This window comes from Crotalus tigris, unplaced genomic scaffold, assembly GCF_016545835.1.
Source record: "Crotalus tigris isolate CLP2741 ecotype Arizona unplaced genomic scaffold, ASM1654583v1 scf7180000017541.2806704, whole genome shotgun sequence".
Taxonomy (NCBI): domain Eukaryota; kingdom Metazoa; phylum Chordata; class Lepidosauria; order Squamata; family Viperidae; genus Crotalus; species Crotalus tigris.
The window spans coordinates 2,140,099-2,164,260 of NW_024096462.1; the positions used below are offsets into that span (position 1 = coordinate 2,140,099).

A 24,162-nucleotide genomic window follows, 5' to 3' on the forward strand; every position below is an offset into this window, starting at 1 on the left:
GGGCAGAGACAGCCTGGACAATTCCTATTGGCTTTTGAAAGCCAATAGAATTAGACTCTATTCAAGAGAGTCTATTCTATTGGCTTTCAAAAGCCAATAGAATAAAAGGGAGTAGCACAGCTAAGGAAAAGGGGAAAAAAATGGCGGACTGCGTTGTTTGGCGACCCCCGTGAAATGGGGTCCCGACCCACAGGTTGAGAACCACTGAGTTAGGCAGATGCAAATCCTCTACGGTGGGCTATCTATACAATCTAACCCTATGCAAGTATAGCTGGGCCTTTTCCGGAACCCATTTTGATGACCTTTCCTCAGCTCTATTGGTGGGAAAATTTCATGGGACTCCTATTTGCAGAGACTTTGCCCCTATGGACCCAGAGTGGTAGAATTCATGTCCTCATACTGGTGTCCTTCTTCTTATGCTGCCCCAAGACATGGTCTGATTACCCTAATCATTTCCAAATACAAAAGCCATACAAATACATTTTATGTTTATTTTTTGAGGACTGCTAACCCCACACTCACATATCATGTAGCGAAATATCTTCACAGAGTTTGTTGTTGTTGTTAGTTGCGAAGTCGTGTCCGACCCATCGCAACCCCATGGACAACTTTCCTCCAGGCCTTCCTGTCCTCTACCATCTTCACAGAGTTACAAATGTGCAAAACCTTTATTTAGGCATTTCGCTTTTACCGTTCTATTATTTTCCTTCAATTTGCTGTAACAAATTGTTGTGTCAAGCTACCTCTTTCACTTTAAAGGCTGGTCAAAGATCATAAGAAAGATATCAGATCTAAATTTATCTAACCACTATTTCTCATGGCTGGGCAGATTAGACCCATCAATGGATAATTTAGAATTTTTAGGATGTGAGCTGCAACTGTGAGTCTCAGAGGCTGGTGATGTAAGTGGTTCAGAGGGTGCATATGTTGGGAATTATGACCTCTTCCCGCCCCTGCTCTATGACACTGAGAGGCAACAACAGGTGTTGGGTGGCAGTCTCCTCCTTCATTACAGCTCAACGGGTGGCAGAAGGAATTGGGGAAAGACAGGGAAAACAGAAACGAAAGCCTTCTAGCTCCTGATCAAGAAAAGACGCCAGAGTCAGACTCAGACAGACCATTATGGTAAGCCAATGAAACAGAGGGGAAACAAGGATGAAGAAATTCGCAGCCACCTGCTCTAAAAAGTTGTAAATTGTTATTCAAAAAATAAATTTAGGCATTACCTCTTAGCCAGATTGTGGTGTTCCTAGCATAGACCCCATAGTAAGCTGGAGTGGTTAACAGTGCAGTCCTAAGCATGCTTACCTGGGAATAAACAGGAGATAGCAGAAGTCAGCAAGAAACCTGAGTTAAAAATACCTCTAGGATGAATTGCAACAAAAGAAATGGCATTCTACCCTGGGAATAAGTAGGAAACTCAAAATTCATAACCTGCCCAGATGATGTTGGCTGAGATCACCCATTCCACTAAGCCCAAGGTAGGACAGCATCTAAATAATCACAGGTTTCAAGTCTGTCTTTCTAGCTTCTGGAAAGCTGTCTGAGGTTGTCCAGTTTTGTGCTGCCATAACTGGAAGATACTCGCCCGTGTTTTTTGTATCCTCTTTTAGCTTTTATGGGTGGTATTATGTTTGGGGATGACAGCAAGCCACTACATTTCCACCCTTTCAACCCTTCAAACATCTAAAATGAGCACCAAAATCCAGCAGCAGAACCTCAAGTATTGTAAGATGTCAGAAAGAAGTTGGATAATATGAGAACATGATTTTAGCATGTATGATTTGGACCACTATGGCTTAGCAAGCAACCTATACTTAAAAGTGACAGCTTAGAGCAATACATTCCCTTTTCCTATAAAAGATTTAGTATTCATTAACCATCAGACAGACTGTATGTGACTGTATGATGTACCCCAGAACTTGAACTAAAATCATTAACCAATTTGTCCTTTGTTAGGTAACTTTGAGAGTTAATCTGTTTTCAGGCTTTCTGTCCCTTTCTCCCATCCAAATTTGATGACTCCAAATTGCTAAACTGGATGTTTTGCAAGAAACAAAACAGAAAGTTATTTTTTTTTACCGTAACCAATTTCATTTCTCATTGTTTAGCCACATCTTTATAGCCAGCAAATCTGTGATGACTATGGACGGTATTAATATTTTAAATTAAATATGTGAGAGAGAAACAACAACGGATAATATGAGAACATGATTCTCCCATCCAAATTTGATGATTCCAAATTGCTAAACTGGATGTTTTGCAAGAAACAAAAGAGAAAGTTATTTTTTTTTTACCATAACCAACTTCATTTCTCATTGTTTAACTTTATCTTTATAGCGAGTAAATCTGTGATGACTATGGACAGTATTGATGTCTTAAATTAAATATGTAAGATAGAAACAACAACAGAAATTATGGGGAGTAAGGGGGAAGGAAAACATTGCCATCACTCCTACCAATCACATGGGTTAAAGAATCAAAAGGCAACACAGCTTTCTTAAGTTACAGCCCATGCAGAAATATCATTTAGCTGAGTTAAAGCCCAGGCAGAAATAAAAATAAACCCATTAGGCAGTCTGTATGATGTTAAGGCTGCTCTTTGCATACAGTTTCAATTTGAGAATGCTTAACAAATCCTGAAAAATGCTCATTTTTTCATTAACTTTGCTGCAAGCTTTTGTATGCTGTTTGTGGTCAGATTTTGAAAGTGGTTCGCCATTGCTTGCTTCCTAGGGCTGAAATATTGTGACTGGCCAAGGTTTCCCAGCTGTCCTTATGCCTAAGGTGGGACAATAACTCAGTTTCTGGCCCAGTGCCTTAACTACTGGCTCTATTGCTGAAATAGCATCCGTAATATACCTATTTAAAGACTCATCATTATAATAAAAACATTAGACCAGTGTAGTAATATTCCATTTTCTTCTTCACTGCTGTTAGCCTCCAATAGACTAACAGCATTTTATGGCCAAAAATTAATCTTGGTCCTTGTTGGATTTTGCAAGTGATGGTTACTCTTGTCAATATTGTTTGTACTTCTTCAAAATAGGGGTTTTCCCAGGATTGCTAGCATTTTTATCTTCTTTCTGAGTGCTATCATTTTGGTTACACAAATATTGATGCTTGGAAATTTTAGACCACTGTCTAGATTAGTCTTCTCCATCATGGTATCCTGCAAGTGTGATGGACATGTCCGGTGGACATAGTCAACCCAGTTGGTTATAAGGTGGAAATGATGGGATCTTCATCCAAATTCTCTGAAGAGTTCCAAGTTGGATCAAACAATTGATTCTTATTAAGTCCTCTATCCTTAAAGGTCCAATGATCATTTTCTCTGGAAGAGTGGGAGTGGAGATAAATAGGCATTATATGTCTCCTGTTCTTCTGATATTTTCTTTCTTTATTTTTCTCCCTCACAGCGTGAATGCATCTCTGTTCATGTTGGACAAGCTGGAGTTCAGATTGGTAATGCATGCTGGGAGCTGTTCTGTCTGGAACATGGCATCCAGCCAGATGGCACCTTCCAGGCTGAACCCAACAAGTTTAATGATGATGACTCCTTTACCACATTCTTCAGTGAAACTCGCACAGGGAAGCATGTGCCACGAGCTGTTATGGTGGACTTGGAACCCACAGTAGTAGGTCAGTGAAATCATGAGTGATGCCAAATAGAATGGGAATTACTGAGCATTTGCAATGCTGGGATGGAGCAGAGAAATCAGATATTCTAGTATTTTACCATTATGGAAGGGGGCTTTTGATGGTATGTGCAATTTGCTGTTTAAGGATGAAAAAAAAAAAAACCATTTGACAGGATGTCTTCAGCCATCCATAAGACCTCTCCCTAGTCTGCATCAGGTCCTGTTATGCAAAATTCTATACCAGAAATGTCCTTGAGATTTGGGGGAGTCAAGGTGCTAAGAACATAATCTACAATCAAAGCACTTCTGAGAGTATGCTTAGGCAACGAATTTATGATTAATAATAAAACCAATCCTACAAGTTTATTTATGCTGAAATTTGTTTTTATTTTCTTTTGAAGCAACTTGATTTGGTCAGGGGGAACTTCTCACTTGCTGGTATTCTTACAGAGCTAACCTAAGAAATTTTTTTTGTCTTAACTGGTAAGGAGAGGATAAATATCATGGTTTTAACTACCAGAGTCTTGACTGAATTATGTTTGAATGATTAACTGAAGGAACAAATGAATCACATTAACCAATAAATGAAACAATAATATCCAATCAATCAGATAATTTAGATACCTGACGCAAGAAAACTTATGGGTATGCCTCCCCTCCCCCTTCTTGGCAATAAAAAATAGACCAATGACTTTGCTGTCCTTTCTTGTTTCTAAAATTAGTTGACTGACTTAACTTAGGGGAACTCGATCTGTAGTCCCAGTCCCACACATACAAATTAGTATGTGCAAATGCAAATTAATGTCTCTAATTTTTAATCCCATACAGTTGAAATTATTTAGATAAATGTGCTCTGGTTCGCTTTAATTACATATTTTTCGTTACATGAATATGTTGAAATAAATTCAATTATATAACTTTTTTTGTTAATGTACTTCTTTGCATGTTCCTAATTTAACAAATTAGGCTTCCATTTTAACTCTTCAGTCATAACATCATTATTTATTATATTCTATATATTGTATGATACCCTAACACCAATATTATTATTAGCAGAGGTTGATACAGGCTTTGGAACACCAGTTTATACAACAAGGTCCTAAACAGGTTATATTTTTATTGTTATTGTAGTATGCTTCCAGCTCTGCTCTGGCTGTTATATATTTCTTAGCTTTTAAAATATGAGAAAATTTATTTCTCCTGAATTTTGAAAGAGTAAGCAAAAAAAGAAAAAGGAATCTTGCTGGCTACCTTGTGTGAATATTTCATAATATCCATTTGGGACAGGATTTACTTGGTGGAGCTTTTTAATATGTTGGATCTCTAAATATCTATTTTAAATAATTTGTGTGTGTTTGTTTATGTGCGTGTATGTGTGTGTGGGAGGGGAGAGAATGAGATGTTGTAAGGGGAAAAAAAGTAAAAAAAAATCAGAATTTATTTTGAGGTAACAATATATCACTAATGTGTCACCAGTACAGGTAGTCCTTGACTTACAACACTTCATTTAGTGACCGTTCAAAGTTACAATGACACTGAAAAAAGTGACTTATGGTCATTTTTCACACATATAACCGTTGCAGCATCCCCGTGGTCACACGATCAGAATTCAGCTGCTTGGCAACCGGTTCATATTTATGACGGTTGCAGTGTTCTGAGGTCATGACAAGCAAAGTCAACGGGGAAGCCAGATTCACTTAACAACTGTGTTACTAACTTATTAATTGCAATGATTCACTTAAGAACAAGTTGTAAAATGGGGCAAACCTCACTTCACAAATGTTTCACTTAGCAACATACGTTTTGGCCTCAATTGGGGCCCTAAGTTGAGGACTTTCCGTACTAATAATTCTGTTCTCTGTTGTGCAAAGTAGAAAGATCATCGAGAATCAGACCCAGCAATGCCAGAGTTCCTACTTGGTTTCTAAGTATCCAGCAAGACCATATTTGATGTTAATAATCTGTGCCTGGAACACTTTCAAAAGAAGCCAAAGCCAAAATAACATGCAAACCTTCTGTCATTTAGCCAACAAAGATGGTGTCAGAAGTTAATTGGGAAGGAACACATCTATATTATTGAAGATAATCTAATTGTCAACGCTGTTAACATCGGATGTTTTTGCATTGACAACAGATGGAAATGTAGCCATTTTCCCCCTTTTGCTTTTAGAGTTAGATGATGCTGGGAGGGGGGGGGATGTGAATGAGAGTCCAGCTAGACACAACAACACTAAAACATAGCATGAGAATCAAGGTTATTGAACTCAGAGCTGATAAAGAATTGGTGGCTGGAGAGCTGGAGAGGAAGCACGTGCTTCAGGCTAATTGGGGAATGTGATTTATGACAGTTAATTGGAGGAGGGAATTGTGCTTTGATACTATGTGCCCAGGGGAGGGGAATTCAGTTTTTGGCTTCGATTATGTAAGTGCCAATATTATGCTACTTGAATAAAAGGTAAACAATGCCTCGAAATTCTTTTGAAGAGTTTCATCTGTCAGAACCATGACACTAATATTTATTACAATATATTGATCTTTCTTAACAGATGAAGTACGGGCTGGCACCTACCGCCAGCTTTTCCACCCAGAGCAGCTGATTGCTGGCAAGGAGGATGCAGCTAATAACTATGCCCGGGGTCACTACACCATTGGAAAGGAGAGCATCGATATGGTGCTGGATCGTGTTCGCAAGCTGGTAAGTGTCAACGCTGCATGACAATTAAATGTGAAATGATTTTGAGGCAGAAATCCAGTGTAAATCTAGTGCTAGAAGTAGACATCTAATGCTAGAAAGTTCAGTTCCAGTCATGCCAGCTGGATATGCTAAGAGCCGCGTTAATAGAGGTAGTCCAGCACCGAAAGAAGTGATTTATGACCATTTCCTATACTTACACCTGTTATAGTATCCCCGTGGTCATGTGATCAAAATTCAGATGCTTGGCAACTGACTCATATTTATGACCGTTGCTGTGTCCCAGGATCATGTGATCCCCTTTTGTGACTTTCTGACAAGCAAAGTCAATGGGGAAGCCAGTTTCACTTAACAACTGTGTTACTAATTTAAGAACTGCAGTGATTCACTTAACAATTGTGGAAGAAAGGGTCATAAAAGGGGGCCAAACTCATGTAACAATTCTTAACAACAAAAGTTTTGGGCTCAATTGTCATAAATCGAGGATTACCTGTATATGGTTTGAGATAGGTAAATTACAATCTAAAAACTCATGAATTTCATACTTTCAATGCTAGGAAAACTTCTCTAAGCCATCTTGTTTGCCAAGTAATTTTTGTGCCCACTATATATATTCCTCATACAGTAGAGAAAGAGTAATTTTTTTTTTATTGAAAGTTTTATAAATTTTACAAAAAAAACAAGAACAGTACAAAACAAAACACAACATATACAAAAAAAACCTAAACATTACATATAACCCCCCCCATCCCCCACCCCTCACATACACCCTCCCTTCCCCCCCCCGAGCTTCCCAGAGCAGAATATAGGCTTAATTAAAAATTAACAAATAAAAAATTTAATTAAAAAATTTATATTTATATATAAAAAATATCTATATGTAACATTAATATATATATATATATATATATATATATATATATATATATATATATATATATATAAAAGTAAAACTTATGAAAAGGCTATATGATATTTTTTTGTACCCAATCTAAATTGTGTAAATTTTATCCATTTATCCCAAACGACAAGAAACTTCTCTTGCGTTTGTTGCTTTAGAAAAGCCGAAATCTTTGCCATTTCCGCCAAATTGGCTACTTTGAGAAACCATTCCTGCAATGTAGGCAAAGACTCCTTCTTCCAATATTGTCCTACTAACAGCCTCGCGGCTGTAATCAAATTTAACATCAATACAACCTCCTTTGTATCACAATCTGTAACTATACCCAGCAAAAATAATTGCGGAGTAAATTTTACCCTCCTTCTAAAAATTCTCTGGATATTCCACCATATCTTAATCCAAAATGCTTTTATCTCTCTACATGACCACCAAATATGATAATAAGAAGCATCCATACAGCCACATCTCCAACATTTGGGTTGTACGTCAGGGTACATAAGAGACATTTTTTGTGGATCAAGGTGCCATCTATAAAACATTTTATAAAAATTCTCCCTTAAGTTCTGTGCTTGTGTAAATTTGACATTTCTCACCCAAATGGTTTCCCAGATATCCAATGAGACTGGGACACCAAAATTCTGCGCCCATCTAATCATGCAGTCTTTAATTAATTCCGCTTCTGAGTCCATTTCAACTAATACCCCATAAATTCTCTTAATGTGGGTTTGTCTTTGATCCTTAACTTGCTTAATAAGATTTTCATCTTCTCTAAGAAAACCCAATTTACAATCCACCTTCCATTTATCTACTAGTTGCCTATATTGAAACCAAGAATAAATAATATTTTCTTGCGCTAAATCTTCCCGTAATCTTCCCTCTAAATGAAGTATCTCAGGATTTGTCAAATTTACCCAATCACTAATTAGTGTTAAAACCACTGCATCGTAATATAATTTCAAATTTGGTACCTTGAATCCACCCCTCTCACGAAAATCTTGCATAATTTTAAACTTAACCCTTGGCTTTTTCCCTGCCCAAATAAATTTGTTAAGACCCTTCTGCCACTCACCTAAGTTAATCTCATTTTTCAAAATCGGTAACATTTGAAACAAAAAAAGAAACTTGGGTAGAATATTCATTTTTATCACTGCAGTTCTTCCCATGAGGGATAATTGCAACTTCTCCCAATTCTTCAAGTCCTTCTGTACCTTGACCCACAACCTTTCATAATTATTTTTAAATAATTTTACATTAGAAACAGACAACATCACCCCCAAATATTTTACCTTATTAACAATTTCAAAACCCGTCAAGTTAGCCAAAATCTGCTTCTCCTGATGGACATATTTTTAGGTAAAATTTTAGTCTTATTTACATTAATCTTGAAACCCGAAACCACACCATAATGATGAATCAACTGTAATAAGTTTAAAGTAAGATCTTGATCCTCCTTTGGAATCAATGATATAAAAGCATTACGCCATGAAGGAGGGATCTCTAAACCCTGTAAGATACCATTAAAAAGATCACTTAATGGTTGGATCATCTCCTCCATTAAAGTTTTATAATAAACAGCTGTTAACCCATCCGTACCCGGTGCTTTCCCTAGTTTCAATTGTTGAATTGCTGAGGCAATTTCCTCCTTGGTAATTAAGCCATTAATTTCATGTTTCTGATCCTCAGTCAATTTGGGGAAGCTTGCCTCAGTTAGATATTTATTTATATCTAGAAGTTGCACGTTAGTAGATTTGTATAACTTTTGATAATAGTCCAAAAAGGATTTTTTGATCAATTCCTTCTGAAAAACTAATTTACCCTTGTAATTTATTTTCTCTATTATTCTCTGTCTCTGTTTCTTTCTTAATTGATAAGCCAACCATCTCCCAGGCTTATTAGCATTACAAAATGTATTTTGTTTCATAAACAATAAATTAGTTGCAGCTTGATCTGCTATCAACATATTAAATTGTGACCTTAATAACTTTACAGATTCTTTAATACTTTCATCAGAAGGATTTAAAATCAAGGACCTTTCTTTTGATTTAATTTCATCTTCAAGTTCTCTACGTTTCTGAATCTGCTTCCGCTTATGACAATTATTCATTTTTATCAAAACACCACGCATAAATGCTTTACCTGCATCCCATACCATTGACATTGAGGTCCCCTTATACATATTCAAAGCAAAATAGTCCTTTAAACACTCCTTTAACTTTTGAACATTCTTCTCTTGTCTGAACAAATTTTCATTAACTCTCCAGGATCTCCTTTCCTCTTTCTCTTGAATCAGCTCCATCCAAACTGGACTATGATCCGTCAGTGATCTAGGAAAAATCTTTACATTCTTTACTTTATTATACAAATCCGTAGTAATCAAAAAAAAGTCAATTCTTGAAAAAGATTGGTGTCTATCAGAAAAAAAAGTGAAATCTCTCTCCTCTTGGTTGCATTCCCGCCAATAGTCCCTTAATTCCCAGTCATCCTTCATATCAAAAAAGGCTTTAGGTAACCTTGCTTGTTTAAGAAAGGGAGAGGAACCTTTCTTGTCCCTTTGTATATCTAAGACACCATTCCAATCACCCATTAATACCACTGATCTATAGTCAAGCAGTGTTATTTTTTGATGTAACAGCTTATAAAATTGTTCCTGTTGCTGATTTGGAGCATAAAGTCCCACTATAAGTACTTTCTTACCATATAAACCAAGTTCAATCATCACATATCTCCCCTGGGGATCTGCTTCTACCAGACAAGCTGGTAGGTTTTGTTTAACATATATAACAACTCCCCCTTTCTTCCCAGGAGCAAAAGATACAAAATGAGATCCCAAACGAGCATTGACTAAATATTTCTGATCTTTAAGTAGGATATGAGTTTCCTGTAAGCAAATAACATCATTGGTATGTTGCTTCAAATAGTAAAAGATTTTTTTCCGTTTCTGAGGAGAATTCAAACCATTAACATTCCAGGTCAAAAACTTTGCCATCTCCCTTGGCACGCAGCCTGGAGAAGACACCATCAAGATCTGAAAGTGCTGCATGTGTTGCATAACTCTTGGGTCTTGCTCCTCCCACCGGCGGTGATGCGTTTCCAGAAGAATTCTCTTTGGGCTCTTTTTTACGTTGCTCCTTCTCTTTACGTTTATAAGCTGCACGGGTCATTCTCTGCTCTTTAACCTCCGTCTGGCGTTGCCTTTCAGCTTGTAACATCCCAGCGGAAACCAAATCTAGTGCCTCAGATTGCTGCTCGACCTCCTTGCCACTCGGAGATTTCTGACCAGATAGAGTTGAGCCTGCACCCAGGACCGAAGTATAAAACTCTCTAGCTTTGTCAACTGTATTCAATCTATAACGTGTCCCCGCATGGCTCAACACAATACCCATCGGAATTTCCCATCTAAATGGCATCGATCTGGCCTTAAGCTCATTGGTTAAGAAAGCGAAATCTTTCCTGCATCTTAAAATTTTGGATGGGATTTCCTTTAGAATGATAACATCTTGGGCAGCAATCTGAAATCTTTTGTTGTAAAAGGCTTGTATAATCTCATTCCGCAGGGACTTCTTTGTAAAATAAATCACCACATCTCTAGGCAAATTCTTCTGCTTGGCAATCCAAGAGTTAAGTCTATACATTTTTTCCACTTCTCTGCGTAATTCTCCTTTATCCATATCCAAGGCCACCGCCAGATCAGTGAGGACCACCTCCACCAAATCTTGATTCATATCTTCCTTGAGGCCTCTAATCCTCAAAGCATACTCCATCTGTCTGTACTGAAACATCAAAATATCTTCTTGTGAGGTCTCCACCTTCCTTTCCACATCTTGAATTTTATCATCAAAGGAATCAACTTTATTTTCCACTTCCTCAAGTCTTGCATCCAGCTTGACCACCACATTAGCCAAACCTGAAACTGCTGCAAGTATATCTTGTCGCAAATCATTATTATTTTCTTCCAGTTTGGTCTTTATCCCCCTTATCTCTTCTTTAAGATCAGATTTAATTTCTGATTTAATCTGTGTAGCAAATTGCTTCATTTCCTCTCTCATTTGGACTACAATCTCTCCCATTATGCCTCTAACCTCTTGTGCTGAAAGTCCAAGCAGAGGGGGGGAGGGTGGTGGCTGAGCCGGTGGTACATGTTTAGATTGTTGTTGTAATTGTACAGTAGAAGTTATAGGAGAAGAAACAACCTTAGGTATTGAAGAAGTCTGCTGTCTCTTTGAAGCCATTTTAAAAAACACAGTTCTCACTTCCCTTTCCCCTCCACACAGAAATAAAAAGGGAGGAGGAAAGAAAAAGGGAAAAAAAATTTTTTTTTAAAAGAGACAAACTATAGTCCTTGAAAATCCAGAGAAAATCCAGAGAATAAAAGGGCAAACAAATCAAAAGAAAAAAAAATTCTATGCCAAAAGCAAAAGCAAAATCCAATCCTTAAAAAGGGAAAGTAAAACAAAAAGGAAAGGAAAAAAAACTCCGACACTTTCAAAACACCATCTTAAATCCTTTCACTAATATAACAAAAGAAAAGAAGGAAAGATAGTCAAAACCAAATAATAAAAAAAATAAACACCTAAATTATATAACAAAAATCCTTTAAACTGCTCTGTCCGTTTAAAAATTACTCACCAAAATGCTATAAACGCGGAGATAGAAGCGGCGGTTTCTTTTGCTTCCTAGGAAGCAAAAACAGCTGGGAGGCGGAGATCAGCAGAAGCTCCGAGGGAACACTCCTTTCACCCCCTCTAGAAATAAATCCAGAGGGGGTTCAGGGGTTCTACCTCTACTTCTGCGTTCTCTGTCCCTTCCCTTTGCCCGGGAAGGGAATTCCGAGCCGCGGGCCAGCTGATGCACGCTGTGCTCCGCGGCTCTGACACTTCCCCAGCTGGACGGCTAGAAGATAGCCGCCATCGCCGTCGCCTCGTACCGGAAGCTCTCGAGAAAGAGTAATTGTTATAGTGTTATTTTATACTCCTTGTATTACATGGCAGTTACAATATCACATAGCTAGGAGTAAAGGAGTAGTGGTTAAGGACAGCTGTAGTCTATTTTAGAAAGATGTGATGCACACCAAAAAAATGCTAATAAATAAGTTTTCATTCAAAAAGATTTGCTCACCACAGTGTAGATTCTTATTGAAAACTCATAGTACCACTGGATTTCAGGTTTCCATAATCTCTCACTGAAACTACCACTTTTTGTAAAGAACTAAGTGGCTTGCATTAAATGAGGAAATTGGAAGGGTCCCATGGAGACATCCTTACTAACTCGTAAATTCATAAAAATATTTATATTATGTCTTTTAATTAAGTATTAAAAATAGTAGAGAATTTACTTTTAAGATCCCCCAAATGCTCCAAGAATATCTGCAGCATATAGCAAGGTAATTATGTAGATCAGATCTGTTTTGATGCATGTGCCTAGATCTGTTTTGGTACAGAGCCATAGCAACAAACAAGATTTCAAATTAGATTTTAAATTGTAGAAATGGTTTTTGGATGGAGCAAATACTGAATGGGCTAAAAACAATTGTTGAGATACACATAGCTCACCTTGGATTGTACTTCTTTATAGACAGATTCCTGCTCAGGTTTACAAGGATTCCTGATTTTCCACAGTTTTGGAGGAGGCACGGGCTCAGGTTTCACCTCTTTATTGATGGAACGCTTGTCCGTAGATTACGGCAAAAAATCCAAACTGGAGTTTGCTATCTACCCAGCCCCTCAAGTGTCCACAGCAGTGGTGGAGCCCTACAATTCTATCCTGACCACCCACACCACCTTGGAACACTCCGACTGTGCCTTCATGGTGGACAATGAGGCCATCTATGACATCTGCCGTCGTAATCTGGACATTGAGCGGCCCACGTACACTAACTTGAACCGTCTCATCAGCCAGATTGTCTCCTCCATCACTGCCTCTCTGCGCTTCGATGGGGCCCTCAATGTGGACCTGACTGAATTCCAGACCAACCTGGTGCCGTACCCTCGCATCCACTTCCCCTTGGTGACCTATGCGCCCATCATCTCCTCTGAGAAGGCCTACCACGAGCAGCTCTCTGTGGCCGAGATCACCAGCTCCTGTTTTGAGGCCAACAATCAGATGGTCAAATGTGACCCCCGTCATGGCAAGTACATGGCTTGCTGCATGCTCTACCGTGGAGATGTGGTGCCCAAAGATGTCAATGTCGCAATCGCTGCTATCAAGACCAAGAGAACAATCCAGTTTGTGGACTGGTGTCCAACTGGCTTCAAGGTGAGGAGCAATCATTAAATATCTTCCTTCTGTCTTAAAAAGAAGCACATTGACATACTGGATATAATCCATGGAAGTATTAAATTTAAGTAACCATCAATGTATTTATCAGAAGCTAGTTTATCACATTTCATTATAATTGGGGGAAGCCTTCAGAAGAGCTTCAAAGTGAGCGTATACATTTGCCTGCTTGAACTATAACAGAAATTACTTTTTAAAAGAAACTATGCAAGTCAATTAAGAAACCTTTTTCATTCTGGACATCGAGATGAATTCACCATAAATAAATAAGCAAACTTTTTTATATATATTTAGAAAATAATTTAGCCTTCAAATAGCTTTTTTATTTGCTGATCTATCTTTATGAAAATGCCCTATACTTCATCATGTCCTTTGAGTAGACATGTTTAGTTTTTTTTGTTTTACAATGAACATTATTCATTTTATGCCCCTCCTAAGCTTCTCTAAGTCCTGATGCAGCAAAATTCAAAACAAAACATCTCCATTCCAAACAAAAGATAATGAAGTGTACTGTTAGTATGAATGCTCCTACACAAACATTTGCAATTCTAGATATGCTATCTGGTTGTTTGCATAATCTGAACAGGAAACTTAAAATCAACTTTTAATATAATCACATTGAGCAGATTATTTGTCTTCATTTACACTCATTTCTTTTACTTGTTTCTCATTCCTCCCCATGCTTTCTCCAAAATGCTTATACTGTATATTTGAATAACAATAGCAAGTAGAATCATGTATTTTATAGAAAAATGTACAATTGTTCTGTGAGTAATGGTGGTAAGTAAAATAAATTAAACTCAGAGCTACACAAATACTGATTAATATTGTGTAAATTATCTCTCATTTTGGGCAATACAGGAAGTCCTCGACTTACAACCATAACTGAGCCCAAAATTTCCATTGCTAAGCAAGACAGGTTAAGTGAGTTTTGCCCCATTTTATGACCTTTTTGGCCAAAGTTGTTAAGTGAATCACTGCAGGTGTTAATGTAGGAGATGACCAGACTGAGTCTGAGGGAGGGGTCAAAGGCATCAATCTGGAGTTCCCAAAAGAGACCTATGTTGAATAAGTAGACTTTTGACTCCTATTTGGCACCAAACTGCATTGACCAATCATAGATTCTTCTGTATAAATAGCATGGAGTAAAATCACAGTACTTCTGAACTCAATTCTAGCGCCTGCTGGCTTCCCCATTGACTTTGTTTGTCAGAAGGTTGCAAAAGAGATCACATGACCCCGGGACACTGCAACCAGTGGTGGGATTCAAATATGTGAACAATCGGTTCTCTGTGTGGATGCTGCTTCCAGAAGTGCATTCTGGGCCTGGGCAACAAAAAATGAGCTACCGGTTCTGCCAAAGTGGTGCGAATCGGCTGAATCCCAACACTGACTGCAACCATCATAAGTACATGCCAGTTGTCAAGTGTCTGAATTTTGATCACGTGACTATGGGGGAATGCTGCAATGGTTGCAAGTTTGTAAAATGATCATGCCACTTTTTTTGGTGCCACTGTAACTTCAAATGGTCACTACATGAATAGCTGAAAGTCCATACTGAGTCACATAAGATCATTTTTTCTAGGACATCTTGTGACATTTTGGATTCACAAAAGTTTGGGGCTGATTTTGAACTATTGCATGTGAGAAATTCCTTCACTCAGGCTCGATAGGAGAACTGATTATATCAGAGATTTATTAGTCAAAGATCTCCCAGAAAGCTCCATTCCTGGGGAAAAGAGGAAAAGGGAAGGATAGCTGTCAAGCACAGGAAATTAAGAGTCCAGGCAATTCAGATGAATATATATGTTTATTGTATGCTAAAGCTCTCTACAAGAATGTGAACTACTAATGATCAACCCAAATTTGCAGTAGATACGAGTCAACAGAATTCATGGTGGGCTGGACTTAGTTCTCTTGTGAGTGTGAAGGAATTCAAGACTGATGATGAGTTTGACTCCTCCCTCGGGCTTAGCCTGGTCACCTCCTACAATGTGTAGATGAATTCCCAACGTACTTAATGAACGATGGAGTGCTTTGAGAGGAAACAAATATGATGAAGACAGTAATCATCTTCTATTCCAGTAGTTCTCAACCTTGGCAACTTTACACTGTGTGGATATCAGCTCCCAGAATTTCTCGGCCATTTGATATCCACACAGCTGAAAGTTGTCAAGGTTGAGAAATACTGTTGTGTCTTAAAGCCAATGGAAATCAAGTGGTGATGAAAGAAGACTTAATATCACTGTAGTTTAAAAGAATATTACCTGAATGCTTTAGCTTTTTAATCACATAAATATATTTATACAATCCAATACTTTCTCCCCAAACCTAATAAGTGTAAAATGTTGTAAAAACATGTGTTTTAAAGAAGCATTATCCTTATGATCTCTATCTTGACCTTCTTGGGGATTGTCAAAAACAGCATTTTGTTGAAGAGTTCATATCCTTAACCCTTAGCAATCAGTTTAGGAGAGATGCAAATATTCTCTCTTAACTTTTAACATCACAGGCTTTTGCACACCAAAAATACCCTGAAGTTATTTTATTCTATAAAAAAGGAGTCCCTGCAGATTTTATTCCACTAGTTGTTGCCGACTATGGGGTGGGGGGTTGCTCATCTCTGTTTCAAGGCCATTGAGTCAGGGCTGTCCCAAGACATTTCTGTGATCATGTGACCAGCATGATGTCATGGAGTGCTGTTACCTTCTCACCTAAGTGGTATCTATTTATCTACTCACATTTGCATGCTTTTGAACTGCTGGGTTGGCAGGCGCTAGGGCGAAGACAGGAGCTCATCCTGTCACGTGGCATTTGAACCTGGGCTGCCAGCTTTCCAGGCGACAAGCCCAGCATCTTAACTGCTGAGCCACTGTGCCATTATTTTTTACTATAAAATATTTGAAATATGGCTTCCCTTAGCTTAGCTTTTAGAACAGGGTTGTCATTGAGTGCCGCATCAGCATTACGGTTGCCCTTGGGGGGGGGCTGGGGGTGTGTGGCCAGGATGGGCGCAGCCTACTGGGTGGGCTTGGATGGAGTGGCTGTGGCCTACTGGGTGGGTGTGGCCAGCTCTACATCGTTCAATTCAAGGGTGCCTATGGGGGCCTGGGCAGGTGTGGGACAGATCTGAGGGTCTCTGGCGAAGGGGGTGGGACTGGGGCAAGCGCCAAGGCATGGTCCATTTCTTCATTCCTCACAAAGGGTGACACCTCCTCAACATGCACCCAGGGGGTGGGGCCAACACGGCAGAGGCTGGTTCCTTGCTGTTTCCAGACGGCCTTGTGGAGCTAAGACTGAATGTGTTTCAGCATAGATGACCACCACAGAATTGTACATTGGCTCCCGTCTGGCCTGGGCCAGGGCCAAGGCAGCAGGGGCCGTTCCCTCACTGTTTCCAGGAAGCTTCATGGGCCACATGAAACCACTTCGTGGGCCGCATCTGGTCCCCAGGCCTTGTGTTTGACATGTCTGTTTTACAGGAAACTATGGGAATAAATTCATTACGGTGTCATCAAAATCTCCCGCCATAAAATTAACTAAATTTTTTCGTTGCTTTTTTTCCTCTCTACACTTCTTACCAAGGCTATTATCTCCTTCTGTTTTCCAGGTTGGCATCAATTATCAGCCCCCAACCATTGTGCCTGGAGGTGACCTTGCTCAAGTGCAACGAGCCGTCTGCATGCTGAGCAACACCACAGCCATTGCTGAAGCCTGGGCAAGGTTGGACCACAAGTTTGATTTGATGTACGCCAAGCGAGCCTTTGTACACTGGTACGTTGGCGAAGGCATGGAGGAAGGAGAGTTTTCTGAGGCTCGGGAAGATTTAGCTGCATTGGAGAAAGACTATGAGGAAGTTGGAACAGATTCTTTTGAAGAAGAAAATGATGGGGAGGAATTTTGAAAATGGAAACAGTCCCTAGCTGTGCATTTCTGGGCCACAAACGAAGTTCTCACAAGTCTTTGCTGGACAAAAGAAGCATAGTAATTGAATATCAGTTGCATTCTTGTCTACTCCAGCAGTATATATAAATATATCATCAGTCTGTGAAGAGTTTTCCTACATTTTTTCTTAGGCCATACAGGTAGTCCTCAATGGGGAAGCCAGATTAACTATTAGGTTAGTAACACAGTTGTTAAGTGAATCTGGCTTCCCCATTGACTTTGCTTGTCAGAAGGTCGCAAAAGGTGATCATATGATCCCGGGACTCTACAATGGTCATAAATAGTCGGACTATTGCAATGTGCTCTACATTAGCAGTCTCAAACCTTTCTGGCTTGGCAGCCCTGTGGTGAGGAAAGAGGGAAGAGGGGATAGTTCCCTGTGAATGGCAGGTGGGTGCGCAAGGGCAAGCAGCTACTGCTCACGCAAGGGGAGCTTTGCACACATGCAGGCATTCACTCACAACTTGAATGGCCCAGTTCCAAACAGGCTGCAGCTTGGTAGTGCGCCATAGCCTGGAGGCTGAGCCATGTTCTCAGCAGTTCAAGGTGCTGATGTTGACCTTTAAAGCCCTACATGGCTTGGGACTGGGTTATTTGAGGGACTGTGTGTTTGAGGATTCCTTTGCCTAGGGATCTACATTTGGATGGCAGGCCTGCCATCCTGCCAACAAAAGTGCGTATAGTCCAGGCCATGGTTTTCCCAATTGCAATGTATGGCTGTGAAAGTTGGACCATAAGAAAGGCTGAGCGCTAAAGAATTGAGGCGTTTGAATTATGATGCTGGAGAAGATTCCTGTGAGTCCCTTGGACTGCAAGGCGTTCAAACCGGTCAGTCCTAGAAGAGATCAACCCCGACTGCTCTTTAGAAGGCCAGATCCTGAAGTTGAAACTCAAATACTTTGGCCACCTAATGAGAAGGAAGGACTCACTGGAGAAGGGCCTAATGCTGGGAAAGATTGAGGGCAATAGAAGAAAGGGACGACAGAGAATGAGATGGCTGGATGGAGTCACTGAAGCAGTAGGTGTGAACTTAAATGGACTCCAGAAGATGGTAGAAGACAGGAAGACCTGGAGGAATGTTGTCCATGGGGTCGCGATGGGTCGGACAGACTTCGCAATTAACAACAACAGATGGTAGGCCTTTTCAGCTATGGCACACCTGCATTCTGGAACCTTCTTCCTCCAGAGGTGAGATCAGCCTCATCACTCTTTCAAAGGTCCCTCAAGACCTGGTTATGCCAACAGGCCTGGGGACTCCAGGGGATGGGTGAAATTTGTGAGGTGGCTCCATTATTATCAACACCCTCCGTCTATTATTTTTTTTTCTGATTGCCATTATAGTTTTTAATGCTTTTCATAATTGTATATAGGCAGTCCTCTAACTCTAAGGGACCCTGTCCATTACAAACTGAGCATATGCTAGATGATGTACATCTCTCTTCTATGTTACCATTTAATCCAGCCATTGTGACTTACTCCACAAACCATCATTAAGCAAACCATGATTTGGAACAGTATGTCAACTCAGCCACTTTTACCTTTGGTCTGCCATACATATAGGGACGAGACCAGTTTTTGCCAAACAGGTGGCCTTCAATTGTATTGGACTTCAACTTCTATAATCCTCAGGTCCTGGAATTATGTGTGTAAAATGTGTGTTTTTCAAATTGTGGGAAAAATTCAGGAGAAAGTAAATATCACACACGGAAGTTCAGCTCCCTAGTCAAAAGAAACTTGGAAGAAAAAAAAACATTCTAAAGAACTGTAAAAAAAATCAACATGACACCTATAATGCTACATCCTTGTGTTTGTTAACTCTCCTGATGAAACACTTCTTCTACTTTACTTTGATGAAGTTGTTAAGAGAATGCAATCCAATGTGACTCATACATCTTTCAATTTTTCCTTTCCTTGGCTATCTAGAAATAAATTCTTTGGGGACTGCGTGTGAATCCAAAGATTGGAGAAAAATTGCCAGTATAATTCCTTATCTCATTTCAGTTCTTATTCCAACATCCTTCCTGTCTTTATTTTTAGATTGCTTTCTCTGTTTTTATTCAGACGTTGACGATTTTATTCACGTAACAAGCCTGCGAGGTAGGTTGGGCTCAAAGGAAGGGATCTGCCAAATTATCTGGATGAGTTCCGGGTTAAGTGAGGTCTTGGGGAAGATAGTCCGATATCTTCCCCACTCTGCAGCTGAGAAAAAGCCAGGTTAATTGTGAGATTCAGTTTCTTGATTAGAAAAAAGGAAGAATCTGGTTATTAACATACAGTTTCGGAAACAGCTACAAATCATGCAGAATAGATGCTGTCACTTTCGGAAACTGCCACCTTTACCGCAAAAAAAAAAAAAAAAAATTTGCACTGTGGTTTCTGTGTATTCAAGTACATACAATAAAGAGGGGAAATCGAGAACGTTTGTTTAAAGAACGTTTGGTTAAAGAAGGAGGTGTTATGCCCACGTGGGCTGTTCCCGATTGATTCTATGAAATGAAAGTTACAGCAAATCAGTAACTCGTACAGTGAAAAAGAAGTGCTCCCAAAATGGGATGTTTTGCATAGCTGGGTTCTTGCTCAGCAATGAAACCAGCAATGAGCAATGTCTCCCCTCTTCTCCTGCTTCTGCTCCTTTCCCAAGGCAAGAAAAGCAGAGAGGAAGAGGAGGGAGGGACAACTTTTCCAGGTACCACAATCTGATTTCTCCACATTTTATCTCATGGGTGTGGCAGCTAAACACTTCCTCTGCTTCTCTTCCACGGGAGAAGAGAAGTGGGATAGGAATAGTTCTTCAGCTGCCACCCTTGGATGATAAGCCCTGGAGGGAATACATCTCTTTGAAATTGGGGGACCTGGCACCCCATTTCTCCTCCATCACTTTCCTTCTGCTTTCCTTGCCATGGGAAAGAGTTCTACAGTAAGTCCTTTCAACAGTTCCAATAAGGCCCCCCACACATTTGCACCACTCAGGTGACCCTGAGGAAACAGATAAACCTCCAGGTAGCATTAGCATTAACGACTTGCTAAAAGAATGCAAAGGAAGAGCTGTCTGCAAGGAGTATAAATCTTTCCATTCCTCACCATCCAGTCCAGTGGTTCTCAACCTGTGGGTCGGGACCCCATTTGGGGTCGAACAACCATTTCACGGGGGTCGCCAAACAATGCAGTCCGCCATTTTTCCCCCTTTTCCTTAGCTGTGCTACTCCCTTTTATTCTATTGGCTTTTGAAAGCCAATAGAATAGACTCTCTTGAATAGAGTCTAATTCTATTGGCTTTCAAAAGCCAATAGGAATTGTCCAGGCTGTCTTTGCCCTGCTGAGCCCGCCAAAAGTCCCATTCTGCAAACGGTGCTGCACCAGTTGAGTAGTCCTCGACTTACGACCGGTTGAGTAGTCCTCGACTTACAACCGGTTGGGGGTCGCGGCATTAAAAAGGTTGAGAACCACTGATCCAGTCAGAGCTGAGGAAGCTTCTTGGATGAGAAGCCAAATGTCTTCAAAGAAAAAACAAGAAAGTCCAGTTGCCTCATGAAAAAAAGCATCTTTGGGATAACTATGACCTGGATGACCTAGAATCTCGATAGACATGGGAAAGAGGGTGTTGATGGTGTAGGACAGGGGTGTCAAACTCAATTTCACTGAGGGCCGCATCAGCATTGCGGTTGCCCTCAGGGGGCCGGGTGGGTGTGGCTAGGGTGGGTACGGCCTACTGGGTGGGTGTGGATGGAGTGGGTGTGGCCTACTGGGTGGGTGTGACCAGCTCTACATCATTCGCATCAAGGGTGCCTGTGGGGGCTGGGCAGGAATGGGACAGATATGAGGGTCTCTGGCAAAAGGGGGTGGGACCAGGGCAAGTGCCAAGGCATGGTCCACTGGAGGAGTCTCACTGTTCCTTTCAGGCCATGCGGGGGGGGGGGCTTATGGAGCTAAGATTGAATATGTTTCAGCATAGATGGCCACCACAAAATTGTACATTGGCTCCCAGCTGGCCTGGGCCAGGGCCAAGGCAGAGGAGGCCGTTCTTTCACTGTTTCCAGGATGGCTTCGTGGGCCACATGAAACCACTTTGCGGACCGCATCCGGCCTCCAGGCCTTGTATTTGACATTTTTGGTGTAGGAGAAGCAGCTAAGGAAAAGGGAGAAAAAAGGGGTGTGTGGAAACCTCTCCTTTGTTTCCACTTGTCTGACCCCACAGTAAAAGCTCTGCTCTCCAATGCTGTTCCATCCAGAGTAACTGTTCCAAGTGGATCAGGTGGGATGTTTTTCTGGCATAGACTTAAAGGCCTCCTGCAAGACCGCTGCACATATATTAAAAGCTGCAATTGCTCAGCCTTGTGGATCAGCTGCTGCTGTGTCTGTTCTGCCATTTCCTTCACTTTCTTTTTCCATGTTGTTCCCCAGAATTATCTCTATGGGGTTAGAGAACTGATGGCTCAAACCACCTGTTTATTTCCCTGCTGCCCCAGTTATCTTGTCATCCTCCCCCCAAAAGCTGGCACTGGTATCTCTGAGATGATCCTATAAACACTACCGGATGTTAAAATTTGCAGGATAATATGAGTATCAGCACATAAGCCCTTATCTCTACAAATTCTGTGTGTTCACAGACTTTTGTATGTGTGTGTTGATGCATCTACAAAAGCAGATTTGTACTGCAATGGTCTACCTTGCCTAGGTTTTCCATCCACTATTCCTATATTGCCATTTTTAAATACAATTTTCAAAAGTCAATGTCCATAATCAAGGATGAGACACATCACAACATAGGTACACAATGCTGTGTACAACAATCACAGCACACACCTTCCCCACATCAATATGGTCTAGTAGTGCTTAAGGCAAGGGAGACCTTGAGTTCTAGTCCCTCCCTAGCAATGAAAGCCAACTGGGCCAAGACTATAAGTAAATTATATCGATATTTATTAGAGCAAGATATGATTGAGGAACAGGTGAAAGAAACGATGATAATTTGGTGTAAATATTTTGGGCACAATATTGATTTGGATATTTGGCAAAGTTTATGGGGGGAAAATCTAAAAATTACTCTAGCAACCTCCTATAAGGAAAACCTCTATAAGATGTTTTATAGGTGGCACCTCCCTCCCACAAGATTAGCACGAATGAACAAGGGGAAATCCTCGATATGCTAGAAGTGTGAAGAGACCGTTGGGAATTACTACCACATGTGGTTGCAATGCCCAAAGGCACAAAAATTTTGGAACTTATTAAAGAAGTGGTTGGAAGAAATTTTGCAAATTGATATAGAAGCCAAACCGGAATTTTTCTTACTGGGAATTATAGAAAGAAAATATAAGAAAGACACAAATTATTTACTACTGCATATAGTAACAGCAGCACGAATAGCCTTTGCTCAAAAACGGAAAGAGAAAGATACTCCAACTGAAGAGGAAATAATATTGAAAATCTTCAATTGCGCTGAAATTGATAGACTTACATGGGAACTCAAGGATAAAAGTGAAACCAAGTACTATAAAATCTGGGAACAATTTTATGATTGGATAGACAATAAGAGGGTAGCCAAGATAAATGTATAGTGCTAGAATAAAATATAGATTACAGACAAATGTATATTTAAAAAATAAATAGATATATAGAAATAAGGGCAAAAGTGTTAATAGTATATTATAAATAGTGAGCAAATTTCAAGAACTATATGTCTATATGAGTACTAATACTATTGTAAAATGTTGGAAGATGTATGGAACCAGTGACGTCATATCTACGTCCAATGTGTTTTTAATTTTGTATTATTAATAAAAAATTAAAAAAAGGAAAAAAAAGAAAGCCAACTGGGCAACTTTGGGCTAGTCACACTCTCAGCCCAAGCCATCTCACCAGTTGTCTTTGTGGGGAAAATAAGAGTGTCAGAGATATTCACCTTGAGTTATTTGTAAAAATAATAAAGGTGGGATACAAATTATAAACATTTTTAAAAAGAGTCTGTTGCAATGGGTTAACTCTACCGTCCTAGACTTTACAAATTGATGTAGCCACAGAAATAATTCTTACAACATATAAAAATCCTAAAGACTGTAAAGTGGCATCCACCCTTTGCCTCCCCCAAAACATCTGGCATTCATTAAGATTAGGAGTTGCTTACTCCCCGCCCCCACCCAAAGACTGCAGTGCTCCAGACCAAGCTCCAAGCTGTGTTCACCAGGCAGGTTGCAATTCAGCACTTTGGGGAAGGGGGTAGGAAGAGGGGAGTGGAAAAGGCTGAACACCCCCCCCCCGTAACGATTTCATGCACCCATCTTAGTTTCGGTCCTCTCTTACTTCCCAACTGATTCTTTAAGTCGATGTTTCTTCAACTATTTTCTTTCAGGACCCCTTCCCACTTTTAAAGATTATGGAAGACCTCAGAAGAGCTGTTGTTTGTTTGGGTTACATTGATCATATTTACCACACTAAACATCATATGGGTGTGTTCATTGTTGCTGTGGCTTCTCACGCGATTTTAAGATTCTATTCCAGTGGTGGAGAACCTATGGCACAGGTGCCAGAGGTGGCACTCAGAGTCCTCTCTGTGGGCATGCACACCATCGCCCCAGTCCTAGGCCTTCAGCTGGGTTTTATAAACCTTTTCGCTTTAGGCCTCCACTGCCATGTGCAAAAAAAAAAAAAAGGTTCAATCAATTTCAACTTCTGAGGGGGAAAAAAAAGATCTTGCAAAGTTGGAATTGATTGAT

General features: G+C 40.0%; 1 protein-coding gene across 2 annotated transcripts; it reads left to right on the forward strand.

Annotated features, from left to right (window-relative positions):
• The first annotated feature begins 988 nt into the window (after nucleotides 1–988).
• Nucleotides 989–17,559, forward strand: LOC120319152 (tubulin alpha-8 chain). Of its 2 annotated transcripts, none has more exons than XM_039367754.1 (5): nucleotides 989–1,125; nucleotides 3,420–3,642; nucleotides 6,188–6,336; nucleotides 12,806–13,486; nucleotides 17,118–17,559. In XM_039367754.1, exons 1-5 carry the CDS (start codon nucleotides 1,123–1,125, stop codon nucleotides 17,409–17,411), a joined length of 1,350 nt encoding a protein of 449 aa, XP_039223688.1. In that variant the 5' UTR covers nucleotides 989–1,122; the 3' UTR covers nucleotides 17,412–17,559. The 2 variants fall into 2 exon arrangements, with proteins under 2 accessions (XP_039223688.1, XP_039223597.1); XM_039367663.1 differs by lacking the exon at nucleotides 989–1,125 and adding an exon at nucleotides 1,197–1,481.
• Nucleotides 17,560–24,162: the final 6,603 nt, after the last annotated feature.

Bases quoted from the DNA above. Each gene is read 5' to 3' on its own strand.
- LOC120319152 (XM_039367663.1), top strand. From the start codon at position 1,443: ATGATGTTGGCTGAGATCACCCATTCCACTAAGCCCAAG. The intron at 1,482-3,419 runs GTAGGACAGCAT...TCTCCCTCACAG, and splicing joins CCCATTCCACTAAGCCCAAG to CGTGAATGCATCTCTGTTCA. The intron at 13,487-17,117 runs GTGAGGAGCAAT...TCTGTTTTCCAG, and splicing joins GGTGTCCAACTGGCTTCAAG to GTTGGCATCAATTATCAGCC.